Source organism: Myodes glareolus, chromosome 3 (assembly GCF_982192425.1).
Source record: "Myodes glareolus chromosome 3, mMyoGla1.1, whole genome shotgun sequence".
In the NCBI taxonomy this organism is placed as follows: domain Eukaryota; kingdom Metazoa; phylum Chordata; class Mammalia; order Rodentia; family Cricetidae; genus Myodes; species Myodes glareolus.
This window is the reverse complement of record NC_142028.1, coordinates 2,416,531-2,442,576: the sequence shown is the minus strand read 5'-3', so window position 1 is coordinate 2,442,576 and position 26,046 is coordinate 2,416,531. Positions and strand designations below refer to the sequence as shown.

At 34.6% G+C, this 26,046-nt stretch overlaps 1 protein-coding gene and 2 pseudogenes across 1 annotated transcript; 1 reads left to right on the top strand and 2 right to left on the bottom strand.

Moving 5' to 3' along the window:
- Window positions 1-250: 250 nt before the first annotated feature.
- Window positions 251-1,183, bottom strand: LOC125399466 (olfactory receptor 5J3-like; annotated as a pseudogene).
- Window positions 1,184-12,545: 11,362 nt separating this feature from the next.
- Window positions 12,546-13,484, bottom strand: LOC146894210 (olfactory receptor 5AS1-like). Its single transcript, XM_087903847.1, has one exon. The coding sequence runs from the start codon at window positions 13,482-13,484 to the stop codon at window positions 12,546-12,548; it is 939 nt and encodes a 312-aa protein (XP_087759973.1).
- Window positions 13,485-23,983: 10,499 nt separating this feature from the next.
- On the top strand, window positions 23,984-24,970 carry LOC125399468 (olfactory receptor 10AG1-like; annotated as a pseudogene).
- Window positions 24,971-26,046: the final 1,076 nt, after the last annotated feature.

The following is a 26,046-nucleotide window of genomic DNA, read 5'->3' as shown; positions in this document are numbered from 1 at the left end:
TCAGCTATATTGTTATTCAGTCACTTAGCATACTATGAAAATTGTATGAAAAATGGAAGATAATTATTTCTGCTTTTATGGAGACTGTATAGACCCATATAAAAAGACTCATGGACGTCTAGTCATTAGGCACATTTAAAATTTTTCTGAGGAAATATAGTAATTCACAATTCAAAAGGCTAAAATATTTTGGTGTAAAATTTTATGTGACTCTTATGAAAAACTAATAATTTTCCATGAAGTCAGTTTGAAGATTCACATCAAATTTGCAGAGTCAGAGAAAGGACAGAGTCGAGAGTTGCTCCTCCCCCTACAAATGGACCTCTTGGCTGCTTTGTTCACATACTTGTTCCTCAGACTGTAAATCAGAGGGTTCAGCATTGGGATGATCAAGGTGTAAAACACAGCAGACACTTTTTCCTGTTCCATGGAATACTAAGAACTTGGCTGAATATAACTAAAAGTTACAGAACCATAAAATAATGTCACCGCTGTCAGGTGTGAGGTACAAGTAGAGAAGGTGTTGCGCCTCCCCTTTACTGAGTGAATTTTCAGAATGGCAATGAGAATGTGGCTATAGGACAAAATGATAATGATAAAGGTGAAAACAGCAATCACTCCAGAGAAGATCAAAAGCAGCATCGCACTGATGTGTGCATCAGAGCATGAAAGCTTCAGAAGAGGAGGGACGTTACAGAAGAAGTGATTCACAATGTTTAGGCCACAGAATTCCAGTCTGAGAAGACCTATTGTGTGAGTCAGAGAGTTACTGAGGCCACCCAAGTAACAAGCAAGAACCATCTGAGTGCAGATGGTGGGTCATAATAACTTTATACATTAAGGGATTTGTGATTGCCACATAGTGATCATAAGCCACCATATGTGGTTACATAAACTGCAAAAAAGAAGCTCTGCAGAACACAAGCAAAGAACATACTAGACTTGTGTTCTTATAGGAACTTGACCAGCATCTGTCGCAGAAAGAAAGGTTACTAATGAAAAAGTACATTGGTGTATGAAGTTGAGCATTCACCAAGATCAAGATAATCATACCCCAATTACCCACAAGAATGATGATATAAACTAGGCCAAAAAACAAGAAGAGGGGAACCTCCCAATTGTGATTTTCCATTAAGCCAATCAGTATGAATTCCTTTACACCTGTATGATTCCACACCACCATGTTTTCATCATCCTACAGCTCCTAATTAACAACATACTATCATGAGATTTAAATGAATAACAAATAAATAAAAAGATTTCTTCCAGGATCTGATAGTCATCATGGTGTGAGACACTGAGAGCTGACCCTGTAATAGATGAAAGAAAGAAAGAAATTTTAGTGGTAGTCCACATATATGCAAAAAGTATATTCACAGTGACTCAAATTACTGCAGCTAAAATTAGTGTATTCCCTTTTATCAATTATCACAGAAAAGGAAAGGATAAGAACTCTCTTATGACACAATGCTCTCAGTTGGTAGAATGGAGATTTTAATTTAGAGGTTTGTATACAACCTCTGTCTTATTCTTTAACATCCATCAGCCTTCTGCTTAGGAATAATATAAACTTGCTCTAATCTCACGACAAGAGAAATGTCAACATTCTTTGGATAGTCATTTGAAAGTATTCCGCTTCTAGTTAACCTGAACAAATGGGTTTCAATACGTTGTCACCTCCCCCTTTTCAAAGACCTTACCTAAAATATGTCCACCTTATGTCTGAATCTCTGATTCATGAGATTTATGCCACCCTGAGATGACATTAATATTGAGACCTGAGCCACGACAATATAGATCAATGTTTTCATTTGTTCTTTGTCATAAGAATAATGAACTATCACAAGTGTCATTATATATGACAATTCTTTCCTTCACATTTTTATTCAATTTTTCATTTTATATTCTGTGAGTGTTCTTCTCAGCATTACAAATAGTAAAGCAATCCAGAATACACTTTATAAAAAGGAAATAGCTTGTATGTAACCCCAAAATTTGCAATTATCTATATATTTTCTTTTCAGAAATATAAGATACGACTTCACATACTTTCTTTTGTCTATTCTTTTTGCATTGCATTGTGCCATGTTCAGTTACTATCATTGTGAAGGCCTGCTCTTTTACGAAGGGAATTGGAGGAGCAGTGAATTGGGGAAGAGGGGAAGTGGGATGGGGGAATTAACTCATTTTCAATCCTGTAAGTATTTCTGATGCTTAAGGTAAGCATCAGAAAAATAAATTCACCATATTATTTCTTGCATCACTGTAGTGAGGGGCTGCGGGCAGGCCTGCTTTTCGCCTCACCCGGCTCCCACATGGCTAGCTTAGTCCCAGAAATAACAACACACAAATTGTATTTATTTAAGCACTATCGGCGAATCAATCCCACACCAGTTATGTTTTAAGGGGTTATTTATTTTGGGGGGTAAAACTTACATACACCATAAACCGTCAGGAAGGGAGCCTAGTCGCAGGAGCCGGGAGCAGGAGCCAGGAGCAAGCACCGGAACCAAGAGCCGGAACCAAGAGGGCCTATTCCGGATATGCTTCTCTTTTTAAAAGAGAAATATACCATGCCCCAGTGGGCTGGTATTTCAGCAGCTATTGGCTGACGGAGCGGAAGTCGCTCCCCTCTGCACTGTGGGCTCGTATTTCAGCGACTATTGATTGAGGCAGCGGAAGTTACTCCCACAACACATCACTGATAAATATGCTTTATTTACTAATATGAACCCATATGTTCCTTTTTGTCTTTTTTTTAACTTTTTGGTTTCTTAATGATATTTATTATTGATTTTTCTTTATTCTTCTCCCTTAGGATGCACTGAAACTTCAGCATCCCCTCCCTCTTACCCTTCTACCAGTTCCCTACCCCTCTTATCTTCTTCCCCAGATTCACTGCTCCTCCATTACCCTTCATGGAAGAGTAATCCCTCTGAATGATACCAACTGAACATGACACAATACAATGCAATAGGAATAAGCATACACCCTAATATCAAGTCTGATAAGGCAACCCAGTAGGATGAAATGTGTCCCTTGAACCAGAAAAAAAAAGGACATCCCAATTTCCATACTAGATAACCAACCACAGCATGTTTATGTGTGACTTCCCTCTGTATGCTGTGATTACCATTAATGAATAAAGAAAAGTGTCTTGGCCTGTTGATAGGGCAGAACTTAGGTAGGTGGGGTGGGATAAGGGGGGAGGAACCAAACTGAATGATGGGAGAAAGGAGGGTGGAGTCAGAGAAACATCCTGAACCTTTGCTGATAGGCCATGACCTCAGATTAATAGAGATGGGTTAAATTAATTAAGAGTTAGCCAATAATAAGGTAGAGATAATGGGCCAAGCAGTGATTTAATTAAGATAGACTCTGTGTGGTCATTTCAGTTATGGGCAGCTGGGATGAACAAGCAGGCTTCCTGTAACATCATGTAAGCAGAGGATCCAGTACAGACCAGTTCAGGCTCCTTGATTGCTGATTCATTCTCCCTGAACCCTATTGAGCCCTGTTTATTTGATTTTGTAAGTTGGAGTACTGGCCACACCTGTGGCCTCTCATCAAGTAGGGAGTCTCCACAGAGCTTGGGGCTGGTCATCTCTCAGGCAAGACTGTCTGCCTGTGGATGTTCCACACTCTCTGGGTTCCCTCAGGCAAATAATAAATAGTTTCTTTCCCAAAAGCTCAACCACAGGCCTTGCTAGTCAGTACACCAGACACCCACTTTTTAGTCATAGGTCATGACTGACAAAAGTTCAGGTGGAACACCTACCCATGGACCTCCCCCACTATCCTGGTTCCCTCGAGCGGACAACCCTTGCCCACTGAAGCCTGCCAGAAGATCAGCCTATCCCTAGCCTCTTTCCCCTTCTAACCACCACATCCCAACATTCTACACAGGTGAAACTTCTCTGCTGGATCATAGTCCACACTGTCCACCAAATCCCTTCCCCCAACCCAGGCAGAGACCTCATGCTCAACCAAGGGTCATATAGTTCAGAAGACCAAACAGGAAAAAAAAGGCATGAATAAAACATCCATCTAACAAAGACAAACCCAGGAACCAGCACTGAGACCTATAATCAACGCAAATTCAGATGCCAAAATGTGAGCATAAGAACACAGTCAACAACAGCAAAAGCTGTACTGAATTTCATGACAGTATAAATTAATCTGGTTTTAAAGGGACAAGAGTATATTTCATTTAGTGAAGTATTTACAATCTGTTTAGCATAAAAGGAGCATTTTGTCTCTTTACAAGAGCCTGTGAGACACTTGACACTTCAAGAAAATTATTGGGTACCTCAAATTTACCAGTCAGAACATAGGTAAGTCTGGCACACTGTCCCATATTTGTGGATATTGCTGTATCAAATTGAAATGACCATATACAGGAATACCCACTTATATCAGGAAATATATCTTAGTTCCTGTCTATGTACAAGATCACTAGTTTTTGGAAGAAGAGTCAATCTGATTTCACTCTATCATAGGCATTTTCTTTTAAACATTTTTGTAATTTTGATATTATGATGTAATTTAATCATACCCCCTTCCCTTTTCTCCCTCTGAACCATCCCATATCCTCATGCTTGTTCTCTTTTAATTTCATCCCCTATTTTTTCATTGATTGTCATTATATTAATATATTGATGTATACATCCATACATGGACACATGCTTATATTTCTAAATACAAAATTGCAATCTTTTTGATCTATATAAATTTATATTTCCTCTTTTGAAAAACTATACATTTTATTTGAAATAATACCTCCAAATAAAAGTTCAATACATTAGAGTTTGCATAAGATTCCAAATTAATACCAAGGATATATATTCAAAATTGCTGGTCAGTTTGATTGCCTCTGAGTTTTCAAATTGTGCTTAAAAAGATGATTTCATGACTCCCTGGGTCCGGATGGGAAGCAGATGGAGGGAGAATGCGGGCAAGGAAGGCAGGATCAGAGGGAATCTTCATCAGACGATGGATGGAGATAGAGACGGAGACCCACATTGGAGCACTGGACTGAACCCCCAAGGTCCAAATGAGGAGCGGAAGGAGGGAGAACAAGAAAGAGGAAGTCAGGACCGCAAGGGGTGCATTCATCCACTGATACACGGCGACTGATCTAATGAGAGTCACCAAGGCCAGCTGGACTGGGATTGAACGTGCATGTGATTGGGCAGGATTCTCTGAATGTGGCTGACATTGGGGCTGACTGGGAGGCCATTGACAATGGCGCTGGGTCTTATTCTGTCTGCATGTACTGGCTTTCTGGGATTCTGGTTTGATTGGATGCTCACCTTTCTGGACCTGGAGGGAGGGGGGAGGAACTTGGACTTCCCACGGGGCAGGAAGCCCTGACTGCTCTTGGGTCTGGAGAGGGAGGAGGAGATGGAGTGGGGGGAATGGGAGGGTATTGGGAGGAGGGGAGGAAGTGGAAATTTTTTATAAATAAATGAATAAATAAATAATTTAAAAAAATAAATAAATAAAAAGATGATTTCATTGATAATCACATGGATGAGGAGAGGAAAGCAATGTGATGGAAATATGTTCCAGTTACATTTGTGCATTATCTACCCAGAATAAAGAAGAAAAGGGGAAATACATAAATGCATCATCTTCTGTTAACATATGGTTCACATCTATGATGTTAGAATTGTAGGTCGAATATGAATCCATCTAAAAATTAAATTCAGCACTTCTCTGCACTTAATATTACCGTCGTGATGGAGATAAAAGATTTACAAAACTAATTTCTGTATTCTACCCTCAAAAAATTTCCTTTTAAAGACATATTTTAAATTTTATTTTGCATTCTCAAATTAATGAGGCCGATCTATAGTCACAAATTAACCTGTTCAAATTAATAGGGGATTTTTCCCTGTCATTTTATAATTATAGAACAAAAATCAGAATGAATGGTCGCTAATGAACAATAATACATTGAGAATAGTTATGTTTTAAATAATTTTTCACCAGAGTTAAAAATGCAATCCAGAAAAAGCACATGAAATGTGCTAATGATTATTAAATTGTTTCTATCTTCATGAATACGGAGTTATTCACACAAATAGACACGTCACCTCAAAATAGACCCATGCCACTAGGGAAAACCTACCTCTGACACTGTCTGGTGGACCAGGAATAGAGTCTGGATAGCTCAGCAACTTAGGATAGAACCAAAGGCAACTGTTAAAAAAAAGTTCAATGTAATGATTCCTAGTGATAGTCTGCTGTACTTGTAGGCAAGAGCCAAGCTTAATTATCATCAGAAAGGTTTCTTCTAGCAACCAACGGAAACCTATGCTAAGAATGGTGTAGCATGGAAAATCTTACAAATGAGGAAGAGGAAATATTGTAGGAGCCAGAGGGGTGAGGAACACAACATGAAAACCCATAGAATCAACTAATCTTGGTGCACAGGGCTTAGAGAGACTGGACCAATAATTGGGGACACTGCATGGGTCTGAGTTAGACCCACTCCAAATATGTTATTGTTTTGTAGCTTAGTCTTCTTGTGGTACTCCTAACAGTGGCAATGGGGGGCTGTCTCTTAGTCTTCTGCTTGCTTTGGGTCCCTTTCCTTCTATTGATTGCATCTTTTAGTCTTAATACGGGCTTGTTGTAACTTGGTATTTGATGTTTGTTTGAAATCCCTGGGAGTTCTTCACTTTCCTGAAGAAAAAGGAGAATTAGTGGATACTGAATGAGAAAGAGGTATGGAAGAAGGGACTGTGAGTCCACAGAAGGTCGTAAATGATGGTTGGGATGTTATATATGAGAGAAGAATAAAAAAATTAAAAGATATTGAATTTAAATTAATGTATCATTCATGCTTTACACATGAAAGAAAAGGTATCTTATTGTAAATGAAATGTTGCTTTTATACATTCAAATTGTTGGAATTTATCCTTATAGATGTACTTATATTTTAAAACAATGCATATTTAAAACAATGGCATTTAAAACAATGCCAAAATTTTAAAGATAAATAAGTAAAAATATATACATTTATGGAATTATAAAATTTGACATTGAGAATAAATCTACATTTAAACCTACAAGCAACATCAATATCACAAAGTAAGTGAGACAGAGCTACAAATTCTATCTCCTACCTTAAAATAAGTATGCCACTTAGGAGATTTGAACTACTATGGCTAAGAGTCTGAACTCTCTTATAATCTATACTTACAATAAAACCTTGTACCAAGATAAAAAACAAATGGAAGAAAATTTGAAAAAATTCTTAAAATATTTTATTGAAATGCTTAAAGAAATAGTCTAAATTGTTTAGAAGTATATTATTTTATTAAATTAATAGGAAATCATATGTATTATATACTAATTATAATTATTAGTCTATTTCTTAAATTTGCATAAGTGTACAAATACTTTTAAGATACTATATAAGATAGTATTAAACAATATAAACATACTTGTCCTTAACATTTGTAAGAAAGTTTAATATAATTATTGATGGAGCAAGTCACAAAACAAAGCAATCCCACACCAACTCAAAATTAAGATTAATAAAAGAGTTATTTATTTAAAAGGAAAACTTACAGATCACCGTCCTAGACAACAGCCTCCTGCAGGACCAGGAAAAGCGTCTGATATCCAGAAGCGGAATCTGAAGCGAGAGAGAGAGAGAGAGAGAGAGAGAGAGAGAGAGAGAGAGAGAGAGAGGGCTGCCGCCGCTTATTTTTTAAAGTGAAAGATACCACACCCCAGTGGGCTGGTATCTCAAAGGCTATTGGCTGAAGGAGCAAAAGTAGTTCCTGCAGCATTTGTAAGAAAGTTTAATATAATTATAGTGTAAATTTGTAAGCATTATATCAATAATGTTCTAAGTAATTCTCTTGTCTATGAAGGATGGTGAATTAAGGATACATAATCTTCAAATGATAACATATATTCTAAATTGTTGATCATGATGTTACATGTGGATTACTGGCAATGAGCTTCCATTAGTGTTCAGTAAATAAAAGAAAAATATCACAGTCTTAAACAGAAACAGCCCTTCATTACTTACAATTTTTCAAAGTTAGAATGAACCACATGTTTTCTGTAGAAAACCTGGCTTTCACAAGTCTTTAAGGACTTATTATGTGGAACAAGGTGGTTTAATGGTAGTTTCTACTCTACTGGAGAAATAACCTGTAGCTCCTGCTGTGTATGCAAGTCTCAGCTGTCCACAGTTGAGTCAGTAGCATCCTTCTCGTCTCTTGAGTGTGAAAGTAATCAGAGAGCTGCCAAGCCTTCTGAATTCTGTCCAATGGATACATCTTTCATGAACGAAGAAGAGAAATGATACCATTCTTAAATAATATTTTAAAACCATCTGGGATTTTCTCTAAATTCAGGTATCTTACTAAAATGTCCATTGAAGATAAGAAACGCAGCAGCAGGAATTGAGAAAAGGGATATAGTAGTCATATGTGAGAAACTTGAAACACTGTAAAATGATCTGCTAATAAGACAAATTAAGTTCATTATTGTTTCTACAAAATGGCTCTAGCTATCCAGGTTTTTCCTCCCTAATTTTCATTCTTATTTTGACATTTAATAAAGTATTTTACCAAAATACTCTAAAGTCTTTAATTGAAGCTTTAAGATGATGCTTTTGAGAAACATTTCACTATATGAAATAAGAGTTCCAGTGGTTTGAAAATGCATTGTAGCTTATTATCATAAGCTAGTATTGCGGATTATCAAAGTCATACTTCAGATTTTACCTCCCTCATTGGCAAATCACTTATAATTTTCCACTGTGTTTTACATCTACATATATAAATAATAAATGACACTTTAAAGCAGAATAATGGTTTGAATTGCAAGGAGAATTCAAAGCATCTCATAAATTAAAACATACTAAAATCAGAATCACACATATGCAAAAGTTTAAGCAAAATGAAAAATAATTATTGCATACTCAACAGCAAATTTCAGTCTTAACTTGTTTGAAAAATGGGGCCTTAAAATACTAATATATTTGCTTTTAAAATGTCTAAAGTGTTTAGTGATTGTATCAGTTGGGAAAATATTTGCTATGCAAGCTTGAGAAATTAAATTTAATATCTAAAATCTATGGTAAAAAATAGTCAGGCAAGGTGGCACACATTTAAATTGCAGCCCTTTGAAGGCAGAGACTAGTAATTTAGGGAGATCACTCGTCTCTACGTGTATAATATTCTGTAAGTTTCATGCCACTGTCTCAGAGAAATAGAGGAAGCTTGTGCTTAAAGAAAAGTATATGAGGTTTTCCTCTGTCATCTACATGCATGCATATACATGTGAACAAGACTCCAACACAACCACTCTTATGCCTAGAGAAATATCAAGAACTCAAAAATATCAGATACTCTTATGGAAATGTTTCTGCTTTGATCAACCCTGCCTGAACTCTGTTAAATCTCAGTTTACTGTACCTGTCTAGAATGCTTGTCTTTTATATGATCACATTAGTGACTGGACAGTATGCCCTTTAAAGGAAATAAAAATTTAAGGTGTTTTTGTAAGCTTGACTAGTAAACAGAATCATAAACAATTCAGTTTTCTCAATGTTATGAAGAAGTTAAATACTACTGTCAAATATTAAATATCAATATAATGTTGGGGCTCCTGAAATGTACATTTTGAAAATGCAGAACATTAATATCTTGCTTCTTCATGAGTCCAGAGAGATTTGAGAAAAATACTCTATATTACACATGTTGGGTTTGCATTCCAAAGAAGAGTTAATCTTATCTCTTAATCTTTCTTTTTTTAAAAAATTATTTATTTATTATGTATGCAATATTCTGTCTGTGTGTATGCCTGCAGGCCAGAAGAGGGCACCAGACCCCATTACAGATGATTGTGAGCCACCATGTGGTGCTGGGAATTGAACTCAGGACCTTTGGATGAGCAGGCAGTGTTCTTAACCTCTGAGCCATCTCTCCAGCCACTCTCTCTTAATCTTTCTATAGTATCAAGAATTGAGTGTGATTTTATTGTGTGAATCTCAGAATGAGACTGTGTGTGAGAGTTTTCTCTCACGTTCTATACTCCTAGTTCTAGATCTAGGATGAAAGGCATCCACCACCACCCCGTTTCTATGGCAAACTAGTGTGGCTACTAGAATCAAAGCTGAGTGTCACCACAGCCTGGTCTATAAGACTGATCAGTGGAAATGTTTTGAACTTCAGACAAGCTTTATTTATTAAAATACAAACAAAATATATTTAGATAACCCTTTGTCATAGCAACTGCCTGGGTTAAATGAGTCTTTTCATAGGAAATCCTTGGCAAACAAATCAGTTGAATACAACTCAATCATTGTATTGAAAGCCTCTTTTGGTGACAAGAGGTGGCCAGTTGAGACTCCACATCCTTCATTATTAGTAGAGCTCAGTCTAATAACTTTTATACATTTTTGGAAGCTTGTACTTCATTTTATTTCCCTATCATCCTTCAAATGGCCTTTATTAGATCTCTTCCTGACATCATTATCCCACTCTAGCTTATCCTCCATGCAAAACCTCAGACTGCATTAAAATCTAGACTTTTTCCCCTCCCAGGGAGCTTCATGTGTCCTCCCTATATACTTTCTCTGTAACTAACCTCTCTGGCTCTACATATTGTAGATAGGCTATATCCTCACAAAAGTGAATACATACCATAATTCTCTTTCTGAACCTTGAAGAATTCTTGCATCTCTAGGGTGAAGCATCTTACTTCATTGAAATCTTGGTGAAGCATATTTTTGATGTACCATTTTGAAAAATGAAATTAGTCTCTCATTCTCTTTCTGTTTTAGGTCTTTATGTGATTTGGGTGTCAGGGTAATTGTGATCTCATAAAAATAAATTGGTAAATGTTTCTTATGTTTCCATTTTGTGGAAAAATTTGAGAAGTATTAGTGCCAGCTCTTCTTTGACCATCTGGTAGTATTATTCATGAAAACTATCTAGATCTGCTCTTATTTGGTTGGGAGACTTTAAATGACTGGTTCTCTTTCACTAGGGGAAATAGGTCTGTTTAAATTAAATTGGTGTTTGATGTTGATACCACATAATGGTTTAATGATCAGAATGGTTAATATACTGTCACATTCAGTAAACTTTATAATCTGTCCAGGTTCTGAAATTTCTAGTGTGAATTATGAAGATGCATCAAGGTATTTGAATATTATCACTTTAAAATGATATACATAATACTGGCAGTGCTAGATTAATAAGGGCTTTAAGGGCTAGAGCAATGGTTCATTTAGCAAAGTATTTGCCACACAAACATGATAAGCTTCATCTGACACCCAGTACCAGAGAAAATATGGTGACTTGAGCCTGTATTCTCAAACGTAAAGAGGTGAAGACATGGGAGTTCTTGAGGTTTGCTGGTAACCCTTTGTTGTTGAAGGGGAGAGTGCCACATCCCAGTGGGATAAAAATAAGGTCAGGTCCAACTGAAATAAAACCCAATGGCAATGCCTGGCCATCATATCATATGTACACATTTGAAAGTGCAACTGTATACACACAGATGCACACACACACACACACATACACAGAGAGAGAGACAGAAAGAGAGACAGAGAAAGAGAGAGAGAATAAATTGGGCTTTCTGTGTTTCAAGTATCAACGCGGAATATATGTAGTTTAACATAATTAATTTACAACTCTGGGGTTATATCTAAATAATTTTATTTTTATTTTGTACACTTGAGAGGTGAAACATGTTCAAAACAGTAACAATAGTGAAAACACACCAAATGCAGTACTATTTTTGGTGTGGAATGTATTATGGTGAGTGTCAAAGTTGTTGAATAGTGTAGAATATTAAATGCATGATTTGATTAGTGAATTTATTTATTCATTTATTTATTGAATTTTTAAATATAGCAGATATGTTTTAAGGTGACTTACATCAATATATAAATTCTGTGCTATTGAATGTAACACTGAATTGGCTTAAATCAGTGAAGTTGAGTATAGCAAATCAACAGCTGATATTTTTCTAAGTAAACATATGTGTTTGCTATTACTATGTAATAGAATAGTATAATTTATAGTCAGACAATTATACAGAATATGAATAAAATGTCTTTTATTCTGGAAAGAGGAGAACTAAACTTAACATATTGCATGACCTTATGCACAAAAATACTGACGATTATAAAAAAGACTGTTGCAATAAGTACAGGAGAGATGCAAGACATAGAGTTAGTCTTAATAATAAGTAAAATTTATAGACACTAGCTGGAAATAATTAAATGTCATAGTAGATATAGTCAAATATTTGGGTCAAATGTAATAATATTTAATGAATGAAATGTTTATGAAAGTAATTGAAGAAGTAAATAAATGGAGAAGTATCACTTTAAATGAAGAATAAATATTTTCAACGTCTGTGTACCTGAAGTCACACAGAGTAGTAAATTTATAATATTGTAAAAGTAAAGTATTCATTGAAATTTTTTTTTAATAATGACAAGCTATATCATTATAATCAATCAAGAATAGATATTTCTAAGTAACTTGAATTTTCATTCATTTAATGATCCCATTTCTTTCAAACAATTTTTTGATTGCATTTTTTACATCCTTGTTCCTGAAGCTGTAAATAATTGGATTCAACATAGGAAAGACAACAGTGTAAAACAGAGCAACGACCTTATCAGTGTCTGGGGAATAGCTGGTGGTGGGACGCAAGTACATAAAGAGGAGGGTTCCATAGAACAAGGTGACAGCCATGAGATGGGACGCACAGGTGGAGAAGGTTTTGCCCCTGCCTCTCGAGGACTTGATGCTCAAAACCGTGATAAGGATGCAGAAGTAAGAGATAACGATGACCAGGAAAGTACTCATCTGGATTGTGCCACATAAGGCAAAGAGCAGAAGCTCGTTAATGTGGGTATCTGCGCATGACAAAGCAAGCAGTGGTGGGATGTCACAGAAAAAGTGGTTGACAATGTTGGAGCTACAGTACGGAAGCATAAATGTGAGGGATACATGCACCAGTGAGGTCATGCTTCCACTAAAGTATGCCAGCATTATGAGGCTGAAACAGACCCGTCGGGACACCAGCGTAGAATAAAGGAGCGGGTTACAAATGGCTGCATAACGGTCATAAGCCATTGCCGCCAGGATAAGACACTCTGCATCTGCAAAGCATGCGAAGAAAAACATCTGCATAGCACATCCATAGAAAGAGATGCTTTTCCTGGCAGCTAAGAAATTTCCCAGCATTTTAGGAGTAATGGCTGTAGAATAGCTGATATCTAAGAAAGATAAATGGCTAAGAAAGTAATACATGGGGGTTTGAAGTCTTAAGTCAACTCTAACTAGAATTATTAGGCCCACATTTCCAACTACAGTCAATGTATACACTATGAAAAACACCAAGAACAGCATGAGTCTGAATGGCAGGTAATCTGTGAATCCAATAAATATGAACTCTGTTGGCCTGGTATAGTTTGTGTGCTGCATTTCCGAGGGCTTCTTGCTTTTCTCATCGGCAGTCGATGATATCCAGCAATGCGAAGTTACCTGGGTGTTGAATGAACCAAGGTCCTTGTTTTCTCTTCTAAGGAAGCAAGGAGAATTAAAAAAAAACAAGCTAGAAAAGAACATGTCTTTGTCTCTTTACACTTTTATTACCTTCTCATTATCCACTCGTCACTTATGCACTTTGGGACTAATGAGAAGAGAACTAGATATATGCTATTTGAAAGCAAAGGGAAGACTACATAAGCAGAAGGAAGAGATCAATGGAGGAGAATGATGGATAAGAGCAATGCATAGTGACATTATCAGTGTCATAATCAGACCTATGAGATTGCCTGTTAACTTAAAATTAATTAAATTAAATCCTATTTGATGTTATTACATTATTTTTATCATTACTTATTTTAAATTGGAACTGAGAAGTTACTCTTGATTCCTAAAAAATATTACTTAGAAGATGGCTTTTCTTGAAGCAGTAACCCTGCTTTAGGTTTGCATTTTCTTCATTTTAATGTGAGATTATTTGAGGTCATTTTTGAGATAGGAAAAATAATGAGTGTTTTAAAATTTTTAGAGTCGGCTAAAACTTTGGGGTCAAAAATCTATATTCTGGTATATTGTCAAGTGAATAAAACTATGAGAATGTTATTGGTATATTATGATATAAATTGTCATAATCATAGAACATCTGTGATCAAGAAATAGAGAACCTAATACAAAAATATAGAATATCAAAAGTATGCACAAGTTGTCAGATGTGAATCTTTGTTACCTAAAATTTGTGTGACATAAGTAGTATCACTTAATCACTTGGAATTAGATGGATATATAATTTGTTAGTCATGAAAAATATCATATTAACATCTTACAAATAATATCTATCAGAATTTAAGAATAAAATAATACATTTTATTTAAAATTTACTTGTCTCAATATCTTGACATGTCAAAGACAGTTTTTAACTTATATTTGGTATGGTTTTATGGACCTCTTTTCCTTTCTGATAATTTATAATTCACTAGTGATTAGATGATAGAAAGATGGATTTATCCAACAGCAGTATACAACAGCATACAAACTATCTACACAGAATATTTTTTAAAAAATAATAACACACAGGAAGGACACATTTGCCTTTCTTTGGATATAAAAGTCACAAATATTCTTTCAAACATGAGAAATAAAAGTTTGGTGCAGAGAAAAATCTCTATTAAAAAATCTTAGGTTAAAAAAAAAATCTTAGGTTTGATTACCAATACTTTAATTAAAGGTAAAAGCAGAATATAAAGTATTACAAAAGCTCTAGCTCCAAGAAAAGCAACTAAGAGGATATTTTTGCCATAGTGTAAATACCATAGATTATATTTATGATTATAAATCATAGATTATACCATCTGCAAAATCAGCAGCAGCACCAATATTTGACTTGAAACCTTGTCTATTGGTGGAGTTCTATAAACCCAGATACTGGAGATGCTGAGTCAAGAAGAGGAAGTTGTACAGATATTTATATTGTGAAAACAGGCTCATCAAGTGTATCTGCTTATTTCGCATGTAGTTGGTACAGTTGTTGTAAAAATGATGATCATTTGGCAGAATAATAAAATAATTTAGTGTCTAGATTCATTGGCTTTTCTGCAGATAGGCGAGCATACATTATTTCTTTATTTCCTTGTTAATGACAATGATACTTACTCTAGTTGTTGGAGCTACAATTTGAGGCTAATTAGATAAAGTATATTTTAGAATTTTAAAACTTATTAGAAACTTTGATGTTTGTCTAGTGTGTGCTATTGAAATTTTATAAAATAAGTCACATATGTCAGAATATATTTATTTATTTTTACTAGAAACAACAGAACAACTAAACATACAATGAAAAATGAATAATTGAATGAAATGTCACTGAATGTAAATAAAATATAACCATGATAACATCAGCACACAATAAAGTAACACTTTACCAATAAAGCAACACTGCAGAGTAAATTTCCAGTCTATCAGTTATGAATATTCCTAATTCTAGGAGCTAGAACTTGAGTAAAATTTCATATAACTCTTGCTTACACATTTTAGAAGATAGTGATGATGCTGGTGATGATCCTGATGGAAGCAATAAACAATTAATAGAAATAATTAACTATGGAGAGTATCATATGTGTTTATACATCCTATATTATTTAGATTCCTCAATTGTCCTGAGACATTCTATTAAAGATTTTTTTTATAAATGGAAGTGAAATAAAGGAAAGATGTAATTTATCCATGTTCATATATTGAGTGTTCACTTGTCTATTTACTCAAAATACTGCAATATTTCTGATTATGAATCATTTTACACAGCCATGAGGATATTTAGGGTAGGTGTAAAATTAAAGAATATTAACTGCAGTCAGAGAAATTCAATACTTCTTTTTTAATTATCATGCATAGTGTTTGGTTCCTTTGAAAACAATCCCCAATAAGGAATATAATCACTAAGGATTTTTTATTGATTTTATTGCATTATACATTTTTCTCTGAACACCTTCCTTCCTCCTCTCTTCCCTAACCATTACTACTGTATCCCCTTTTCAAAAACATATTACAGAAGACTATAAGTACATTTATTCCTCATTATATGATTATTATTGCTCCCAGTTCCATCATGACCACTATGTCAGTAAATACTCCATAGTGAAATGCCAATCCCTTCAACCTGATATTCGTAACAGATACAAAATAATTAACCACACAAGAACGAGCCATAGCAGAAGGGTGAAAGAGAAAATACTCAATAAAAAGTTTCTTGTAATGTCAATAATTTAATAAAAGGTTCAATAAAGAATAAAGTATTAAGAAATTTCTGTTTCATGGTAATTAATTATGGAGAGTCTCTGCCATTGTTTCACAAGGTTCTAGAACGTGGAAAGTCAGCTTCCTTCTTCTGTCAGTAATGTAAATAACAGATGGAGCGGTGTGTTTGTGTTATTGTCATAGGTGATGCTGTCTTAGGTGTAGCACGCTGTCTGCTGCCACCTGTTTTCTTAACTGCCATGCAGCCTGACTCTCACATGGAATCAACACAGGTGCATATTATCTAAAGCCAAGCATTAGCTCTGTAACATTGGTCTTAGATACTTTGCTGCTATGTCAGAGATTAAAATACTTACCTCACCACCATCTAAGACTTTTAACAGTGGAACCTATTTTGATTTAGAGACAATATTTATCTCCAGGTTTTGAAGATAAGTATTGTAAGAGATCATTATTTATCCTGTAGTCCATGACAAGTGGGATGTTGTCCCAGGGTAATTGCCAGCCCCTGTGGACAGCTGTGTAGGGAATTACTTCTTGCAGAGATCTGGCTTAGCTGACTTTTAGGAGTGACAACATGACTGACCATTGGGTAAGAAATAATGTCACATTTGATTACAAACACTAACAGCAGAAAACACTACTTGTTTGTATGGCTTTTGCTACTCCATGGCAATCTTCTCTACTTTCTGTGAGCATTCACCGTGACTTCATCGACCGCACGAACCTTTGATGTATGCAGTGATGTGAGGAAAATATAAGAAAAAGATTCAATAATGTTTGAAAAGATGCTGTTTAGGAGGCTGGATTGTTTTATCTGCCAGTTAAAAAACTAAATATAAAAAGTCTTGATTATAGCCTGAAGCTACAAAGAAAATATCTCAAACAGAATAGTCAGAGTCTACAGTTTAAAATTAGTTTTAGATCAGTTTCATTCCTGGAGTCATAGGGTTCTGAATTTTATATGCAAGGTGTTTTCATATATGGTAACTTCCTTTCCACCTCAGACGGTAAACAAGGGCAAAAGTCAGAGGTTGTATGTTTTGGGAGTCTCTTTGATAGCTCTGTCTATCAATTCATATTATGTCTGTCTTTGGGACTTTAGTTTGGTAGCCTTTGCTTTTTGGAAAGAACACTGACAGGAAAAATGTAAAAGTCAGCTGGATGGCCCCTTTCAAAGAAGATGCTATAAAATTTTTCAAATGAATAAGACAACCAATGTTTCTACCCATCTGTGACACCTATAAACCACATCAATTACCAGCATGGCAGGACAACCTTAAGTGTATAGCAGTGACATGCGCACCTTGGTAGTAACCAGCACCTCTCTATTTGGATTTAAAGTGCTCAGCCAGGGGATACAATTCCTTGTATTAACTATGTAGTGCTAGTGAAGTAATGGCTATTGGAGGAGAATCTACAATCTCAAATTCAATAAATCAGCATAATACCTAATGACGTTTTAAAAAAAATTGTGCTTATACCACAGGCAAGCATGGTGTTCCTTCCTCAAAAAAAAAAAAAAACAAAAACAAAAACAACAACAAAAAAACCCTCTTTCTGAAACACATGCAGACAACTACAGAGAAAATCACAACAAATAAAAATGCATACTTGTGTGATCCAGTCCTAGAAAACATACACAAAACACTTTCCCACTTATGGCTCAGGAAATACCCAGAGGAGATGACAGAAATATGAGGGCAAAAGTTTGGAGGTTCATTTTGAGATGTGAGCTATTAGAAGCTACACACATCAGATTATACTAACATTAGCTCTCAAACCTTAACTGAATAAGGATGACCCATCAAACATCTCAATCTGATGAGGGAAGGGTCACTTGTTTGTCCCTGCTGCCCAGAACCAAAATAATCACACAGAAACTGTATTAATTATAACACTGCTTGGCCCATTAGCTCTAGCTTCTTATTGGCTAACTCTTACATCTCAATTTAAGCCATTTATATTAATCTGTGTATCGCCACGTGACAGTGGATTATCAGCTAAAGTTCCCAGCATCTCTCTCTGAGGGCTACATGGCTTCTATCTGACTCTGCCTTTCTTCCTCCCAGCATACAGCCTTTCTTTCCCCGCCTAGTTCTCTTCTTCCCTGCCATAGGTACAAGCGATTCTTTATTCATTAATAAATAAAAGCAACACATAGACGGGACCTCCCACACCACCAAAGTGGTCAAGTAGGACTTCACGATGACACAAAAGACTATGTAAAAGTCACTGAATAGAAAGCTAGGAGCAGAAAAGGAATATGGGGAGGTTGTTGGAAGAAAAGGAAAGGGGAAAAGAAGTAATTATACTTTCAAAAAATAAAATAAAGTTATGATGAACTGGAGTGGGTATCTCCCTTCTTCTTCCATTAATTCAAGATGGTCAGTTTAGAAAAAGAGAAAAGAAAAAAAACTCATAGGTCTACAACTGGGGATAAGCGTTTAGCAGTCTGGCTTTCAGTTTGCCTCACCATGTTTGACTGGTCAGCCAGCAGGCGAACCTTACTAGTGGTAAAATCTTTACTAAGGGAAAAAGGTTGTCCAACCTATCTCTCAGAACAGGTGTGGTGTAGGAGGTCCTTCTGTCCATGAGTTCCTTTCATTGGTTAATGAATAAAGAAACTGCCTTGGCATAGTTGATAGGGCAGAACTTAAGTAGGCAGGGAAGACAGAGCTGAATGCTGGGAAAAAGAAGACAGAGTAGGAGAAAACACAATGGAACTGCCAGAGACACTGGGAAATTTACCCAGAAAGCCACTGCCAGGTGGCGATACACAGATTAATAGAAAAGTGTTAAATTAAGATGTAAAACAAGACTCCCAAGGACGGGGATTAAAGGTTAGGCACCACCACATGAGATTTCTGTGTTGTTCTTGTATAGCCGAGGATGACCTTGAACTCACAGAGATTCATCTGCCTCTGTGTCCCAAATCCTGGAATTAAAGAAGTATGTCAGCATTACCTGACTTCTTGTGACTGTAGCATTGCCATTTGTCTTCAGATAAGATATATTTATCAGAACACAAATAATATATCACTACAATGACTAGAACTATGGCCACTCATAAGAAAAAAAATCAGAAGAAAATGAGGTGAATGCATACCAGTAATGTCTACTACTATATAATATACTAATATAGTATATAATATCCTTTGGAGAGTCAGTCCCACTTTGGAGAGTATTTAAAACAAACAACAACAACATAAAATCAAACAATTTATATCACAACTAATGATTATTTTTAAAATAAAATAGGATTAATGAACATAATATAGTAATGAAATAAAAATTATTTTCATCATATATAAATTTTTAAATTTAAAATTTTAAATACAATTTATTTTGCGAGGTGGAGTATGTACTTTGACAAGCATGTCAGAAGATAATTCCTTGCATAAATTCTCTTTCTGATATGTCATTTCCAAGGAACAAAGTTGGATCTTACCACTTGACACCCAGCAGTTAACCTGCTGGGCTATCTCACTAGTTGAGTATTTTGATATTAAAAAAAAAGATTATAAGGATGCACCTTAACATCATTTACATAAGGAAAAGTGACCAATAAAACTGACATTCCCACAGGGTCTGACTCTTTTAGTGACACACTAGATGACAGTGTTTTCAAAAAGACACATTTTTGACACACTTTGACATGGTGACACACATCCATTTTTTCAGTACTTCATAAACTTGTTGTCAGTAAATTATCAGTGTAAAGTCAGGCTGTGTAACAGATTCCAGACAAACATATCATTGGATCTTATGTCCTTAAACCCATAAGGAAAGATGTGTGTAGTAATTATGCTGATTTTCCAAGTTATTGTGTTTATGTGCGATAAAGATGAGAACCAAACAAAAACATTTGGCTGTAATTACTATGCATATTTTCAGATTCTGTATAGTTTATGTGCCTTTTACTTAGGGTTTATTTGACCACTCTTTTTCTGGTTGATCATTAGAGTAATGACCTCTCTTGTGTCTTTTTCTACTCTTGTTCATAGGGAATTATATTGTATTATCAATTCAAATGATCTGCAACTGATATATTATCACTAACAATGAAAAAATTCAATGTATCATGAAAATTTGAAGAAGTTAAATGAATCTTAAACGGACTTAACTAGATTTCTACACATTTAGATCATTTTGGGAACTTGACAATAAGTATTAGACAAGTCAAAGGGCTGAGATTCAAGTCATACATAAGGAGGAAATATCAAATGCTTCCTGAAGGAACAATGGACCAGTTTACACTGAAAGTCAGCAGTTCAATGTTAAACAGAACTAGAAGATTTGAAGGTATAAATAAAAATTACCATTGCAAATGCACAAGATTGATTAACTATTAAAAGTTAAATTCCCTCAAATTTCAAAATACTATAAATGTGTTTATGAATTTGATTATCTTATGCAACTTTTCCCAATAGCTGTAGTCTCCAAAGACAACAATTATGGGGATAAAATCTAGAAGAAATGGCCAAGAGACTACTGCCCTTGGCATATTCCTCAGAGACAAAGTTATAATAAGCTAATGATAGAATCAAACAGATTTGATCACTAAGTTATCCCACAATGAATATATTGCTGATGTATTGTACATTTTGAATCTCAGAGAAAAAAAATATATCTTAATGAATAAGGAATAATTTCATAATACTTGAGTTAAGGCTAAAGAACGTGCTTTAAGAACATGGAAAAAGACTGGCTTTATTACTTGAATAATACAAATGAAAATATAACCGATAGTATATGAGAAAATTCTTCTTAAAATTGGAGTAACATATTTATTTGATCAGTACATATAAATGGTAAGCAATATTTGAGTCACCTATTAAATTACAGTGGACTTTTCTAAACACATGATCAAAAATTATCACACATAATAAAAAATTGTTTCAATTCAGTTGGTTTCATTAGATTAATTTCCTTAATTCTGAATATGACAGCCATACCTATAAGAAACTATCTCTAATTATTATAATGGGATTTTTTTACTTCAAATGAAACTATTTTGTGTTTGAAAAATTGTTTAGTATTCCTTGAAATTTATTGCTATTGCTAAGAATATAGAAACCAAAATAATATTTTCTGTTTTGTTTTTCATAATGCTTTTTGAACTTTCTATGAGACTATGGACTCTTGGATTATAAAGCTCACACAGAATCCATCTCTCTTGACAGTACATAGGTTATTTAACCGCTCTTTTCCTTCAGGTACTCATGAAAAGTTGCAGATAACACTATTTTGTTTGAAACACATTAAATAAGACATATAAGAAACTCACTAACACAGCACTTAGTACATAAGAAAAATCTCAGAAACTGCCAGTGGAGGGGCAAAATATGATCAATCAGATTTGTCTGTTTATTGTTTAAATTTATTCTTAGTTGCCATAAAAGAGTAAAACAAGAAATCAGGGAAAGGTGATTTTCTTTTGATGGAGAAAACACATTTTCTGTAAAGACAGTGTAGGAACAATGGTTTCCTATTAGAAACTGTCAAGGAATCACTTGTTGTTGCCTGAAAGAGTCCCTCAAGTCCAATCATAAAAATGATAAAAATAGGTTCTTTTTAGGATACTATATTTTAGGATACAATTGTGACTTGGATCACATATCTGATATGTTTGTGTTTTTATAACAAAGTCCTCAACTAGTATGAGGTGGAAATACAGTTGCTCGGGCTGACGGCTTTCTTCTTTTTAAGAAAAGGTCTTTCTTAGTTGTGGTTACTTCCTCATATCACTCAGTGTATTATAAGCTATTAACTCTAAGCTTTGTATTTTTGCTGATTCACATTTTTTACTCTCATAAAGTGAAGAACAAGGGTGATATGATAATATGGGCTTAAATGATAATGATAATGAGAAATAAGAAGTAAGCAATAAAGTCAAAACCTACTGAGGCTAGAGCTGTTATTATCTGGATCAGTCAGTTCATAGCCTATGCTATTCCTGAACTGAAATAGCCACTTGAACTTCATGGTTTCCCTTGAAGTACCAAATATTTCAGTGAGGGTATTGATACATTAGTACTAAATTTTAGATAGAAAATTTGATAAAACTAGATACCTAATTTCTATTATAAATCACTCATTGTTAATTCATTTTATTAGTGTGTTGTTGAAGCCAGTGAGGAATCATACCTCCAATAGTTTTGTAAATATATATCAAATGCTCACCTGTGTACAGAACTAATTATTCACTAGAACACAAAGAAAAGTGAGAATATGAAGTTGTTTTCTCCTAGAAAGCATTTTTCATCTTTTTAAAATAAAAACTTTAAAACAATGATTTATGACAGTCTATATTCTAAAAACTTTCCACATCTGCTGCTGAGTTTCAATTCTTTCATTCTCTAATATTTCAGTATCTTAAATACATAGTTATAATTTTTTCCTACAAATTCATTCTTATTTAGATATCTTCTGGTTTAATGTTAGTATCTAAGCTCTATAAGAATAGCACCTATGCTTTGTGGAATTTTATACACACTATATGTGCATCCTTATGATCCCTCATACAGAGAAGACAGATATTACATCATCGTCATCTACTCAGGACTACACAGTCAGCTACTCAGAAATATCAGGAAAAAAGAAACTTCAATTCTCTATGTGAGTGTTTTTCAAATTTAATTTGCATGAGTGCTGTGTTTCACATAAATAAGAATATGTATGGAAAAGTTATATAAATATTGACTGTTCTTGAGAAGCCATAAAAGGAAAAGAAATTGTATAGTTATGAAAAGGAAGCAAATACACAAATTCTCAGTGTTCTGAAAACCAAACTAGAGTTTGCAAGTAAAGACATTATAGATTACATATCCATAACTTTACATAATATTATACTCTATCCAAAATTTTAAGTCTTTGATATTTACTTCTCTGAATGTGGAAGACATGAGGAGGTTTAGAATTATTTGAAAATAAAATTTACAATCAAAGTTTTAGTGACCCCCAGAAATTCAGGATTAATAAAAATTAAACACCAGGTCAGACTTGAAATTATGGTAATGTTTGGGGAAAAGAGATGCACAAAGAAACCTGAAATTCTAAGAGCAGAAATCAGTAATATGGAATCAGGAATGTACAAAACTCCAGGTTTCAGGAAATATTAACTAAATGGCACAATTACTAACCCCAAGTAATTATTTTTATAGATCAAAGATGTTCAATGCCTACATCAATGCACTATACATTTTTTAATTCATTTTAGCTTTTGTTTCCTTCCAATATACAGAACTTATACTTATTTTTCAAATGTGAATTCTGCAAAATTGACATGATCTTGAGTTTTATCTATTAATCATTCCATATTACTGATCAGAAACTCATTTCTTTCTTCAACGTAATAGCATTCCTCCCTGTGCTACACACTGAAAGCAACTGTTTATAGCCAAAGAATAGACAGCCTGAACCATTGAGATCGTGTGTCATTGCTCTTTGTCTTGCTCTTTTGGTTTGTGACAAACCATCATACTTTATAGTGAGTATGAAAAACAGATTTTAAATATCCTTTTTTGCATCCAGTGAAAATTTAGGAAACACGACTACATAGACTTGCAAATAACTCAAAGAAATAAATACAAGTGGACATCTCTACTGGGTCTGTGGATTTGACACACAATTTGTTACTTTTTTTAATTTGTGGAGTAAATGACTTATAACCTTGATACCTGTCTTCCATGGATGCATCAACATTACAAAGTCCCCAACAAAAGAACCATTCAACAGTGTTGGAATTCATCTTAATTAGATTTTCTGATATTTCCAATTTGCAAAAATTTCTTTCTGGGGTGTTCTTGATAATGTATATAATTATTGTGATGTGCAATAGTTTTATCATCATAATTACTAGGACTGACCCTTCCCTGCAGACTTCCATGTATTTTTTCCTTGAAAATTTTTCTTTCTCAGAAATATGTTATGTGTCAGTCATTCTCCCCAGGTTATTAACCAGTTATTAATAATTAACCAGGTTATTCTACAGACAAGACAGAAACATTTCCATTATAGCTTATGCTACTCAAATGTATTTATTCCTTGTCTTGGGAGCCACTGAATGCCTTATTCTGACTGCTATGGCTTATGACATATATGTTGCCATTTGCAACCCATTGCTCTACCCTCTCATCATGAACAATAGTTTCTGTATACAACTGGCAACCAGCTGTTGGGTATTTGGAGTTCCTGTGCATATAGGGTTCACATATTGGATCTTCTCTCTACCATTTTGTGGATCAAATCAGTTGAATCATTTTTTCTGTGATGTACCTCCAGTAGTGGGCCTAGTTTTTGGGGACACTTTATTGCTAGAGGTAGTGATTTATGTGATTGCCCTTTTAGTGGTTACAATTCCTTTTATGTTGATTCTTAGATCTTATGTAAAAATAATCTCAACCATTCTGAAGCTTCCATCTGCTACTGGTAGAGCCAAGGCCTTCTCTACATGTTTTTTCCACCTTATGGTTGTAGCTTTATTCTTTGGATCAGGTACCATCACATATTTGAGACCAAAGTCCACCTACTCAGCAGTAACAGACAAATTCCTTTCTCTTTTCTATACTATTGTGACTTCAGTGTTTAATCCCATAATATACTGTTTGAGAAACAAAGATGTTATGATTGCATTGAAAAAGTTCCTTCTGAGATGTTTTGTGTTATGACTCGACAGACAAGATGATTATATTTATAAACTTCTTATATTCTGAAACTGTAGCATAAATATGTCAGTAATGGAATGTCTTCTCTCCTTTTACACACTTTATGTAACTTTCCTCTTACTCCTGATCAATTTCATGGCCCCATTTTAAAAATTATTTTTTACATATAAACCTATGTACATAAAACACAATAAACATTGCTCTTTTTCATACTGTATTTCTTAACAACCTTGATTTTGAGTCATTCTGAAGGGTGCTCATGTTTTATGTTAGGCAAAACCAACTCAGTGTTTATTATCAAGCAATAGATTACTTCCAAATTTTAGTTCTTATTTATGTCCAAATAAAATTTCAAGAAAATAAATTTCTAAAGTAACAATGAAGATATTAAAGAATTGTTTAGTTCTTTCGATGATAGGAATCCAAAAACATTTGCTCTATTTTCTATTTCATGAAAGTATCATGCAGATGTATGCTGTTCTGGGTAGTTCTTTGTCATCTTGACACAAACTAGAGGCAGTAAATAGAAGGGAACCTCAGTTGAGGAAATACCTCGATTGCTATGAGCAAAAGGATTATTTAGTAATTAGTCAGTTTCATTTCACCTGGACAAACCCTCAGAGTGAGGAACTGTGAATGGAGGTTTAAATGCAATGAAAAACATACTGGAATTGTTGCCTTGTGGGTAAAGAGACTGTTGCTGCAGTTTCATCACCATAGCCTATTTCTTTCTGTTACAAATTTGTGATTTATCTCCCACAGTTCATTACTATTTGATCATTTACTGGACACAATTTTACCTATGAATTTGCTGTTTACTGATTACATCCTCTAGGTATGTGTGAAAACAGTCCCACAACCAAGCGTTTGTTTCTGTCTCCTACATAAATGCAGGAATTTGACTTCCTGCAATAATCTTTATTGACAGGCATTTGGTCAGTGTTTAGGGTCCATGAAAAATATTCCATTCAAGACATTCCCAGATATCTGAGGACATAGAATTATTTGTGCCCAAAGTTTCAGATTCACTGCTACTCAGATACATAGAAAATATAAGCATTTGCTGGTTTTACCTCACT